Source organism: Natator depressus, chromosome 15 (genome assembly GCF_965152275.1).
Source record: "Natator depressus isolate rNatDep1 chromosome 15, rNatDep2.hap1, whole genome shotgun sequence".
Lineage (NCBI taxonomy): Eukaryota > Metazoa > Chordata > Testudines > Cheloniidae > Natator > Natator depressus.
In genome coordinates this window covers 9284846-9297270 of record NC_134248.1, presented here as the reverse complement: position 1 = coordinate 9297270, position 12425 = coordinate 9284846, and the positions used below count along the sequence as shown (strand labels likewise).

The window sequence follows — 12425 nt, the reverse complement described above, 5'->3', positions numbered from 1 at the left end:
AGCAATTCTCCTGTCCTTAAGCCCCCTTTCCATCTTGCACATCATGGCTTCCCCCTTCAATATGGGAGACCAGATGCTGCTCCTAAATCAGCCAGCAGGGGGGTCACCCTAGAGTGGTGCACGCCAGGCAGCTGGTCAAGCTCCAGGGTGCTTTGAGGTGCTGGCTGAAGAGGTTGTTGACTGTGCTTGTTTCAGATTGAAGAGGAGCTGGCTGCCCTCCAGAAGGAACGCAGCGAGAGGATAAAGATTCTGTTGGAAAAGCAAGAGCGAGAGATTGAAACGTTTGACATGGAGAGTCTGCGACTGGGCTTTGGGAATTCGGTCACATTAGATTATCCCAAGGAGGACTATAGATGAGATTAAATTTCTTTTGCCATTTTCAAAAAATCAAACAAAAATTATGAAAAAACCAACATTCCCCATGTTAACGGGCGTGCTCTCTCTCTTTCTGTCTCTTACTGACATTGTGTCGGACTAGTGCCTGTACGTTCTTACTCTGTCAGGGCCCCTTCCCCTGCGTCAAGTGCCAGTGCGGGACAGCTCCTGGCAGTCTCTTTTCATAGTACGTCACAGTATTGATGTCTCTGTGCAATGATGACAAATGTTTCAGTGAAAGCTTTGGAGACAATTTTAACTAATCAAACAAAAGTGGATGTCTGTTGCTTTTGAGCAATCACTCATTTTACCACCAATCAATGAAAGTACAAGCAAAAAAAAAAAAAAAAAAAACCCCAACCCTATATATGAAAACCCAAGGGGAGAGAGACGAAATCCGCAGCCTTACCTTAACTAGCTGCTGCATAATTTTATTTTATTTTTATTTTTTTGGTATTTATTCATCAGGAATAATTAAATAAAAAATTTATTAAAGATTGAGAAATTTGATACATTTTACAGAAAAAAATCTTAATCGTGATGTACATATCAGTGGTGACATATTATTACTTTTTTGGGGGCAGGGGAGGGAAGGGGGGGCGGGGTGAAGAGATCTTGTGATTTTTTAAAAGAACCATGCCGGGCGAGGTAGGGGTTTGACCTCGGCCTTCGGCATATTCTTGATTGTATCATAATCATTTTCTGCTGTGGCAGAGAATATGAATACACTTAAATGAGCCCACAGGATCCCAGTAGCACAAATTGGGCTTTGTCAAATCGTGTATTTTGTGTATAGAAGGAATTTAAGGAGAGCTTTTACTTATTTTCATATTGTATTTTAACTGTTTCTCTGATCAGAATTTTTTTACTCCTTTCCTCTCCCCTCTCCCACTCCCCAGCCGTCCCACCCCTGACTTTCCAGTTCAGTAGTTGGAGTTCAGCACTGTCTCTCGGTCAGATCATCCTGATCTTTCTTTTCTTGTTTTGTCCCGCCCCCCCAAACCCACCTCCCTCCCCAGAATCTCGGTCATAAATACTGCATTAGTCACACTTTCAAACTGTGTATTTTCTTACAATAAAAAGCAGTAAAAAAAAAAAAACGCTTTACCTTCTTTTGCATGCACTTTAAAAAAACAAAAACAACAAAAAACCATTTTTCAGCTTTCAAGGAAGAGCATGAGGAACTGTCAGAGCTTTTAATTATATTTGTAAATAAAAGTGTTCATCACCCCGCCTCGCTGTCTCATTGTCGCGGAACGAGCGGCTCTCGCCCACAGCGTAGTTATCCGCTCCCGCCCTCACCCCGCCTCTTCCTTCCAAGCTGCGAGCGGAACCAGGCCTGCGTGCTTTCATCTCAGGCTCATGCCGTCCTTCCACTGGGCGCATTTGAAGCCTCAGAGCAGTTTCTCTCGAAGGAACCTGCTTGGCCGCTTGTGCAGCGGCTGGAATGGATGGTGCACGCTCAGCCCAGACTCTCCAGCAGTACATGGAGATGGGCGGTTCTCTCTCCACGGCATTGATCATATGAACCCATCTGCATACACCCCACATTTCTTTTCATGACTTTGCCCCCCACAAGGATGGCTGACTATGATGTCTCCACCATTTTTCAGCCTGCTGCTGCCTTAGGGTGGATTTGAGGGACTGAGAGAGTGGTTCGCCATGTTTTTTTGGAATCTACAATGCAGTAGATGAATGGCCTAGCCTCCCTTCCTAGGCGGCACCCTCCTGCCCTATCTCCTCTTGGCCATGCCCTGGCACAGTTACCATTGTTGACTTTTTCTGTCCATTGTATTGCTATTTGTTTCCCCCCTTTTTCATCTTTAGTTCCCACTTGGGGGAAACTGAGCTAATACTTGTCTAGTGCAGTCCTTCACTGCTGTTCAGTCCTGTCCGGGCTCATGTATCTCCACTCTGCTGCCCTATCTTCACTCACTTTCCCCAGGCATTCGGGAGAGGGGAGGTGCTTAGTTTTTGGCCTGAAAGGGAACAGTTTTTATTATGGATATTGCAACCAGCCGTGCACCATGATAATATACATATAAACTATTGCCCTTACCATCTCCACAGGTACCCCTTGCATTTATAATGGGGGAGGGAGAAAAAATAGCAGCAATGCATGCATCAGAAAATTTTAGCAGAGACCAAGTTTGCAGCCTTGGAATGAATTGTCCACCTGTGTTAAGACTCAAAGACCTTCATCTGCTGTTAATGAGCATCCCTGATAGAGCCATGCTTGTTAATATCAGCTGAGGATCTGGCCCAAAATGTGTACACAGGCATTTTGTTTTCCACTGATCAGTCCCTGTAAGTGCTTTACATTTAGATCTCCTGTGGGTTGTTGGAGACTCCATTAAAGGCTGGTGGAACAGCCCCTCTGCTCACAAGTGAAATTGTAACACAGTGCTGATGTGTCCCATGTTTTTCCACAGTTAGTGCTTTGATCATGGCTTTTACAGCCCCACTTCTGTGAAGCGCATGGGGGTAGTACCAAAGATAAGCCGAAGTGTAAAGCCAGCTGCTTTGTCTGGAAACTTACCCTTTAATTTTGGATTCACGGGTGTTGTCTGGACCAGATGTGCATTTCTACAGCACCTACCCCAGAACGTGCCCCTGCTCAGAAGTTTCACGGCCTTCGCGCCATCATCAAAGCACATGGGAAATGAACGTGCTCTCTCACAAACTGGCAGTGCCTTCAAAGAACAGCACTGGCCTAAGGTATAAGTGGGTAGGGGGTGAACTGAAGCTTCTGCCAACAATTGGGGATTTGTAATTGTTTCAGGGAAAGACATCAAATGGGCATTGGAGTACGTTGCTGGAGCAGGACTGGTGGTGCCGGAGCAGGCTGGATCCTCAGTGTGCTGGGCCCAGGGCTCGAATAGCACCTGCTTATGCATAGAGTGGCTGAAAAACCCTCAGGGCCATTGCTTGTAAATCTAGACCCAAGATGGGGAGAAGGAACAACCCCAGCAGCACAGACTCAAGTTGCTTTTGTTGCTGTCAGACAGGTTAGTGCCCACAGCATGTGTAAGTCATCCTTCCAGCAGATCGCAGGAGTGATCCTGTGCCATGATACTCCCTACAGTCAAGCTGGCTGCTTGCATAGCTCAGTTTGTCCTGATTTTAAAGCACTGAAGGTGGGGGTGCCATCCAAAGAACAAGGGTGTTTGTTTGACCTTTGCCTAAAATGAGGTCTTTCTTAGCCAACAGTTTAATTCTCAGTGTATAGCCCTTCCCTCTCTTTTTGAGCAGCAAATTTAGGGAAAAACAGTAAACTCTTACTGCTTAAAGTGACATTTCTGCTGTTTGTGGTGGTCCTCTCAGCTGCACCAAGCTTTCTTCTGATAGTGTCCAGTGCTGTAGTAGACACTATTCAAGGGTGAAAAACACCATCAGAGAAATGTTTCATTTCCTAGCCCCCTTGTGGCATTTCTCTGGCAAAACCTTTGTTGTGCCCTAAACAAACTTAGCCCCTGCAGTTGCCATGGGTACTAATGCTAGAGCAAAGCTGCTTAGGTGTACAAGGATCTCCTACTGCCAGAATGTGGGTTCCCTCTGCTGATAAGCAAATCAGAGAATGGATGTGAACAGTGGAACAACTCCTCTTGCTTTGAGAGAGATTGCTTCACAGCACATGGGCAGAGACAGGCTCAATTCCCATTCAGGTTGTGCTTGCCCAGCAAGGTCTTGGAGCCAGTCTCCAAAGTTTCTAGTTAAGGGGAATTGTGCGACAGCAGAGAGGGCTAGATCAGTAGCCCAGCCCCCATTTTCTCTCAGGATTTCTGCTGCTCCAGGATTTGGATTGCATTCTAAGCATTTGTCAGACTGGTACCTCAGATTGGGGTATTTCAGTGCCTGGGGCAGGCCTGTTTCTCTGACACCTCCCCCCCAGCTTATTCTTGGTCTGGAGGAGAGATGACATTAGGGTCTCTGCCCCCCAAGGAAGTTTAACCTGCATTACTCCTAAAACACTAAGGGACATGAACATAACTTCTGATAGACACACAGCTTGTGGCTGGGAGGCTACACAGCTCTTGCACTCATCAGCATCAAGGAGTTGCCCCTGCCCCCAGCAAAACATTGCCCTGGCTCATGGTGTTCTGTTACAGCACTGTGAATGTACAACATAGCCCTACCTGCCTTCAGGAATGACAGCCAAGCTGGTGAAGTCCCCTTTCCAAAGCTGGGTTGAACTTATGATAGAATATTCCTCTAGCCCTTTACAGCTCTGTAAAGTGGTTGAAACACTAGCTTAACTGAAGGCTCGCAATTTTAAACAAGTTTCAGAGTAACAGCCATGTTAGTCTGTATTCGCAAAAAGAAAAGGAGGACTTGTGGCACCTTAGAGACTAACCAATTTATTTGAGCATAAGCTTTCGTGAGCTACAGCATCCAATGAAGTGAGCTTATGCTCAAATAAATTGGTTAGTCTCTAAGGTGCCACAAGTACTCCTTTTAATTTTAACCAAGAGGCTGCACCTTCACACCATGTAAGGAAGAGCCAGTACTTCACATGTGCAGAGAGGCAGTGCCCCTTGGGTTTAAGCATGTTTTCTGTTCCCCCAAACACACAGCTCACCTTAAGCTCCAGGTGCTCCCTGGGCCCTGCCCACCACCCCCTTCCCCTGTACATGTTAGAGAGAAAGAGGATACTCTTCTGAGCCTCCCCTCTCCTGGAGCATGCATTCAGCTCCCCCCCCCCCCCCCCAGAGGAGTTTAACAAAGGTGATCTGAAGCCACCTAGAGAGAGTCTAAAGGCAGTTTGTTAGCCACTGGGGCCAAAGCTTTTTCCAGAAAGGGAACAAAACCATGTTCAAGTCCACCTGTGATTCTGTCCTTTTAATGGAACTAAAAGCAAACAGCAAATAATGCACAACAATGACTTGCACAAACAATATCAGCTACATTAATTTTCTGGTTCAACAGAAGCTTCCAGGGTCAAGTTTTTTCCCCCATTCCAGTATATAGTTAAATCAAATTAAAGGGTACAGCAGTCACCTGACATACTGGTGTGGAACCAAGCAGCTCCGCAGAGCATCTCTGACCTACTGCTACCTCCAGGGAACATCTGAAAGTCTTTTTGGATAGTAGCTGTCCTTGGGTAGTCACTACAGTATCCCCTCTCCTATAGTAATCTGCTATCACCACTTTTTAGTGACGAGTGAATCCGGTCTTTCCCCGCTACGTTGTATGTCTGCATAAAGGCAGGCTCTGGGTGTTTTAATTTGTTTGCTACTGTAAGTCACATTTCTCCTTCCAGACTAATTGTGAAGTTTGACCTAAGATTGCAAGGGCAGGTGGGAACACATGCAAGGGGGGGTTCTTGGGGATTAGCTCATCCCCAGGAACCTCAGCTCATTCTTACCATGAGGGAAGAGAAACAGAAGCCATATTCTCTCCCCCCCCCCCAAGAGTTTCGAAGACACAGGCTTTTCAAGATGGCCCAGGAGGTGTAAGCAGCTCTCAACATTTCACCATAGCAGATTTCTGGATTGTACTAGTGCTCTTTAGGCAGCACTGGTTTCTGCAGAAATGGGCACAATAAATGGTACATTTTCCCTTTACCCCTGTCTGGTTAGGGACCACTTGCTACTAGCAACACTGAGGTCTGCGTTGGTGATTGGGCAGGACCCCCCCACTTATGCAAAAAACTACATTAATACTGAAGCAGGTTCAGGTCACAGCTGTACACTGGGTAAGGGGCTCTGGTTCCACCCAGTAACTGTTTGCAGAGGCAGCACAGAGCTGGGTAAGAGGAAAGGAGCAGCAGGGACAGTGGTAGAAATTGCTCTTCTCCAAACACTTACTTTTGCCCAAACTTTGTCTCCCAAAAGACCGATCCATCTCGCTCAAAGCTAGTTTTGTTCTAAGTGATGGGATTTGGGGATGTAGGAACAAGGATGAGAGGCTTAAGGGTTGCCCCTCCCCGCTACTTCCCAGACAGCTGCTCGTAGAGTTTGGGCACATAGCTATCCCACTCTGCCTGATAGCACGTGCCAGCCACTGGGTTTCCCAGCTTGTACTTTTTGCGGAAAGATGCCACTTGGAACTTCCCACGTTTGTCACCAGATCGGTTCGTGAGGATGGGTTCGTTGCAGTTCAGTGGCTGTGGCTGTTCGTAGACCAGCCACACGTACCGGTGAAGTCCTGCAGATTGGGTGGGAGAGAGACAGACACGCTATGTTAAATAGAAGAAAATCTGTATTTGTTTTCAAGGAAAGCACTATGGTACATAAGCTTGTGATCATACACACCCCTATACAAGGGTCTGATCCATACGTTAATCTTGTTATTGCGTATAAACAAACCATTCTGGTATCCTACATCATGGAGGCTGTCATGAGTCAAGTATACAATGAATGTGCAGACATAGCACCAGGTGTAGACATTAGATAAGCCAGGCATTGTACACAGACAGGAGCTCTAGGGCAGACATCTTATAGTACAGCTGGAACTTTCATTGGTTCCAGGGTTTGGCTTTTTAGCCATCTTGTTGCATAAGGGTTAAGGACGAGTTTGAGGCCTTTTGGACAAGTGTTTTAAGGGAAGGACCTGTGAGATAGGATGGTGCCACTGAGTCCATTATATCAACCACTTTCAGTAGTATTGTCCACTTTAATAGACTGCGGCTGAAGGCAGAAGCACGTGTTTTGCATAGATCTTAGGTCTAGGACAGCAGAATAATTTGTATTTTTCTGGCACACTCCAAGCAAGTCTTTAAGAACGCATGTTCAGCATCCAGAAGAGCAGCAAAACAATTCCCACAGAACATACTGACTCAGGAGAATTGCCAAGCATGGCCATGTGTGACCTGCAAGAATGTGGGGTCATCATGAGCTGTCAGTTTATGAAGATAAAGTGTATGGACAGTTCCAGCTCACGCCTTGGGCAGGTAAATATCTGCCATGAACCTTTACGACTGAAATTGTCACCATATTTCCATTTTTCCCCCCAGGTGTGAGGAGTGGCTAATACAGATCTGTAGGGTTTGAAAGCTGAGATGTTGGCATATACTGAGCACACACACTGCAAACAGTTCTTCAGCTGTAGCAGAGCGCACCAACTCCCACATACAGAACTGTTTTAGTCTCCTCGGCCTAACACCTGCTCTAAGTGATGTCAGAGCTTAGACTCCCAGACAAGCACTAAGTTCAACTTGTCCACTACGTTTACGCAGGAGAAGAGATGTCCAGCAGCTGGTATCATCTCTCAGGTAAACAGCTTCTTTACTTACAGGAAAGAAGATTTAATACATGAACAAAATGCACCAGCTACGTCTGAATAGCCTTCAGGGTCACATTGGAACTCAGTTCTCATCTGGGAACCACCCAGATATCAATTCAGTGACATTCCCTCCAGCCCCTGATGCAGGCAATATGCTAGTCATTTACTTTCCCTGCATGGTGGAAATATAGTAGAGGCAGATGGACAGTGCTTGGCCATGCTATCCACATTGCTGCTTAGACAGCAGTTTGCTCTGCACTCCTGGTGCAGGAGGTATACACACGAATCCTCATTTCTTTGCCCACCAAGATGGTGACTTCATTCTCTCTGTACATTACAGCTCCCTGCACGCTCCTGCTTGGGTTCCTCTACATTACGATCTACTCATTCACAGCATGGATTAGTCAGTCAAGTCTGAGTACTGTAGTATTCACAATGTAGCAAGGAGTCCTGCATTAGCCCATGCAGGACCAGAGTGGTATGTGGGGGCTACCACTTACTAACCTGTCCCTTTGGGTGGCCCAGAACCAACATAATCAGAAAGGACACACCCACTGCTGATGTCGTTTCCTTTCATGTTGACAACCAAGAAGTGATGCCATTCCCTAAGAGGAAGAACATGCCCAAGTTAGAACCAATAACAGTCTCTACGGATTACTGGACCTGCCAAGTGAATTAAATGGCCAGCCAGAAAGATGGCTATTAGAAGCAGAGTATTTCCACACTCACTCCCTGTCCTGGTGGAACATCACAGGCTTTTGCTGTCCCTGCCAAGTTTGCGCCACATACACACATAAGGATGTAGTTTCACATGAATATCATTGGCCAGAACTGTTCAGATGAAGCTAAGAAGCCAGCAGGGCAGAGGTAAGTGCTTTCTGCTCACCACAAAGCATGCAGCAGCACTGCTCTGAGCATTCATTGTCGGGGGGCATGTTTCCCATCCTTGGATGTCTGGGTGGGGAAGGATGGTTACTGGCTAACATTCAGGACCAGGAGCTTTGGGTTCTGTTGCAGGCTTTGCTATATAGGCTGACTTCAAGGCTCTAACAATTCACATCACCCTTCTCAACTTGATTGGTGCAGCAGAAATTTTCAGCTGAAAGAGGCAGCATGAAAGTTCAACTAATAGTTCAGTGGTCAGGCTATTGACATTTATGGCAGACAAGAGAGGGAAACTTCCAAAATTCTCCTGCACTATTACCTGAACTTTGGATCCTTCCTGCTTGGAGCATCTGGGTCAGTGAGAACCAAGGTGTAGAGTTTCTGTGGATCACAGCCATCCCACTCAATGCTGGTTGGGCAGTTCTGAACCTATAATGATTAAGTTGTATGCCATTCATTAAACAAGAAAGGAAAAATAGTCATATCCCCGTAGAGAATCCATCACCCCCTCTCCAAGTGCTGTAAGCCATAAGTTATACTGGGCATGCAATTGACACATCACACTAACGTTATTACATAGACCCGTTTTCATTACACCAGAAGGGAGACTGCTTGTAGATCCCACCTAAAAATGAAGGATTTTAATGAGCTGAATGTTTTTTCTTCCACTTAGAACATGTTTGAATGAAAACAACCCCCACAAACTGCAGCATTTGGCACTTAAAAACTGCACCTCCATGGTAGTGACAAGAACTTGAATGCAAAACACAGAAACTCTAAGAACGAGGCAGGTCTGTTTCTGTCATCTGGGTGCAGTGAAGCGTAACTGGCAGATGCGTGCTACAAAGGATCAAGGCTGGAGTCCTTGACTCAGTTATGGAACACATCTACTCCTTACCTCGTACTTGGACAGCAGAAACACTCCCTGGCGTGGTGGAATTTTCCACCCTGTTGAGAAACGGATACCCGCTGGGCACTGCTGGTGGTATGCAGCCAAGGAGGATTCCAACCCAACACCGCAGCACCCTCCTCTTACGTGCTCCATTTCCTAGCAATGGGGTGGTGGTGTTGGAGCAACACAGGCATTACCACAACCCCCTGGAGCACAGTGGGCCTGCACTTTGCTCTCATGCTGGGGCAGGTCAGGAGGAACGCTACCGCGATCAATGGACTTAGCCTGCCGGAAGCCAGCGCCCAGGCAAGTCCAGTATCAGTGGACGCCAGAGGCTCCCACGTGGGTCATAAGGCCAAGCAGATCGTTTCTGTTTGGCTCTCATCGAGCAGGAATCTCGGGGAGCAGACCTAAGAGCTGGGACTCACCCCCCCACACACACACGCACACACACACGCGCGCGCTTTGCTGGCCGGGATACCGAGTTCGAGCCCCTCGGCCGGCCCACACCGCTGCGTCATGGTAGCGGCGCCGGGCTCCCCCCGGGCAAGCGCCCCACCCCTGCAATGAGCCCCCCCTCCGAGCGCCGCCTTTCGGCTCTGCCCCCCGCTCCAGCCGGGGTCGGCCCCGCCCCGGGGGGCCACGGCAGCGCCCCTCGGCGGGTTCTGGGGAGCGGCTGCGCGGCCTCCGCCGCTCCGGGGAGACCCACGGCCCCGGAGGGGCCCCGCCCCACCCCGGGCGGGGCCGTGACCTCCCCCCGCGCCCGGCCCGGCCTCCAGCGCGTAACGGCCCCGCTCCCGGCGCAGGCCGCTCGGCCCCTCGCTCTGCCCCGCGCCCGGGGCGGGCAGCGCGGGCCGAGCCGCAGCAGGCCGGAGGCGGGGGCTGCCCTGCCGCGACCGGCTCCCCGGGCCGCCCGGCTCGGGCCCGGCCCTACCTGGGTGGGGGTCAGCACTTGGCCCAGCTCGTCTATCGCCGCCGCCGCCCCGTACTGCACGCGCAGGGGCTGCGCCGGCCGCTGCTCCACCTCGCCCAGGCTCAGCGGCCCGTCCCACGGCCCCAGCGCCAGCGCCATCCTCGGCCCCCCAGCGGCTGCGCGAGCTCCGGGCCTGGAGCGGGCGCGCGCCAGCGGCTCCCCTTTGAGGGGCGGCGGGGCCTGGCTCCCCCCCCCCCGTCGGCTCCCATTGGCCATGGCGGGCAGAGGGGGCGGGCCCCGCCGCCTCTCTCCGCTCCCATTGGCCTCCGTGGGCAGAGGGGGCGGGGCCCGGCTCCCATCGCTGCGCGGGCCGTCTCGTGTTGCCGGGGCGGGGGCGAGGCGGAGCGGAGCTGGCTCCGCGGGCTGGGGCGGTGCCGGGGCGGGCCGCCTCTCGGCAGGGGGGTGTAGCAGCCTGGCCGGGCCCCGCCCCCCTGCCTGATCAAAGCGGCCTGGTCAGTAATTGTCAGCATCGGTCCTGTTGCAATAACGCCCCCACCCCCCCGAGCAGCCCCTTGTCCTGGGTGCTGCACAAATGCACCCGAGGTACAATGCAAACGCTGAGGCCTGAGGCCACCCCTGCACCGTCCTGTGTCCTGGGGCCATTGGGAACCTGTCTGCTCCCAAGGTAGCTGAGAGCAGCCCTGAGGGTTGCTCTGACTTGCACCAGCTGCCAGTAGCCCAAAGGGACCATTGCAGCAGCTAGGAATAGCCACGATCATAGATGTAGAAATGCCTCCTGGTTCCAGCCTTTCCCGTCCCCATGGTTCCCTGTAATAGGCGGTGATATAGAGCTGGCTGGACTGACTCAGCCTGTCAGGGACTTCCCCCTCTGCGGGCGGAGCACCCCAAGGAAGATCCAGCTGGTTTACAGCCCTTCCCCTGGGGCGGCTCTGAAGTGGGCCTCAGAATTTCCCCGCTCCGCTCCGGGGAGCAGTGAGTAGAATTTTGCGAGGCTGCACTGGAGTGTTTGTGAAGAGCAAACCAGGGATTTATTACAGTCCCTGAGTTCTGTGCAGTCACAGGACGGAGAAAGTATTTTGAACGTTTTCTTTGCAACCCCAAGGACTGTTAACGTCCTTCTTTTAAATGAAACCGTTAATTCTTCAGCCCAGTGTGGGGAAAGGACTGCCTTGCTAAGCCGCTGCGAGTGGGCCCTTGGGATGAAGTGGTTGTTGGGCAGTGGAGCTCAGCCTTGTATCTTTTTTTTTTTTAACCAAAGTCCTTAAAACAAAAAACCCTACTAGGGTCTGACCAAATACCCCACCCATGGCCTGGGAAGCAACGCAGCCCATCAATGAACTACGGGTGCCCCAGGGTACACTTCCTGCTGACAGTTACAGCCATGATTGGAATCTGCCATTGTGTAAGGGGACTGTTGCCCCCTTACTAACATTCAGTGGGGGTGTTTTGGTTGGCTAGCTCTCAGTACTAAAAAGGGGGAAGGGTCTATGGGAAATCAGGACGCTGAGACTGACAGTCCCCAGGAACAATGGGGGAGAGGCCAATGCTCCAGGTCAGCCTGAATGACAGGGCGGGCAGGCTAATCAGGGAGTCAGGAGGCCAGGGAGGTCCTGTCCTCCATGTGAGCTGGATTTGCCTGGGTCAGACAGAGTGGGGCAGAGCTAAGGAGAAAGCAGGGGCCCGAGCTGAGCTGGGGAGCAGAGCCGTGCCAGATCCAGAGAGAGCAGACCCTGTCCTGGGAGCAGAGCTGCAGCCCCAAAGCCGGAGGCACAACCCAGAGAGAGCAGATTTGCCTGGGAGCAGAGCTGCAGCAACCAGAGCCACAGCGGCCAGAAAAGCAGCCCAGGAAGCAGGTCAGTGCTGGGAGCAGAGTCACAGAAGCCGCCTGCAGAGCAGACCTGTCCTGGGAGCAGAGCTGCAGCAACCAGAGCCAGAGGGGCCAGAAAAGCAGCCCAGGGAGCTGGAGGCAGAGCAGCAGCAGTGCAGAGACAGAGCCGTGGAGCTGGGGCTGGAGCAGTCCGGAGCTGGGTGCGGTGAGCAGCTGGGGAGACTGCGGGGGACCCTGGGCAGCGGGCCCAGCACAGGGAGACGCCTCAGCCAAGAGGCTCTGCAGGC

At 50.8% G+C, this 12425-nt stretch overlaps 2 protein-coding genes across 4 annotated transcripts in view; one reads left to right on the top strand and one right to left on the bottom strand.

Moving 5' to 3' along the window:
- The window catches only part of TAOK3 (TAO kinase 3), a 139257-nt gene extending 138520 nt beyond the window's left edge, over positions 1-737 (top strand). For all 3 annotated transcript variants that reach the window (XM_074973022.1, XM_074973023.1, XM_074973024.1), the window contains one exon: positions 196-737. In XM_074973022.1, the coding sequence (XP_074829123.1) occupies positions 196-357 (162 nt within the window). In that variant the 3' untranslated portion in view covers positions 358-737. The remainder of the gene's footprint in view (positions 1-195) is intronic.
- A 4818-nt stretch (positions 738-5555) lies between these two features.
- Positions 5556-10483, bottom strand: PEBP1 (phosphatidylethanolamine binding protein 1). The gene is made up of 4 exons (XM_074972475.1): positions 10311-10483; positions 8804-8913; positions 8104-8204; positions 5556-6522 (listed from the first exon to the last, which is right to left on the bottom strand). Exons 1-4 carry the CDS (start codon positions 10446-10448, stop codon positions 6305-6307), a joined length of 567 nt encoding a protein of 188 aa, XP_074828576.1. The 5' UTR covers positions 10449-10483; the 3' UTR covers positions 5556-6304.
- Between the last annotated feature and the right edge of the window lie 1942 nt (positions 10484-12425).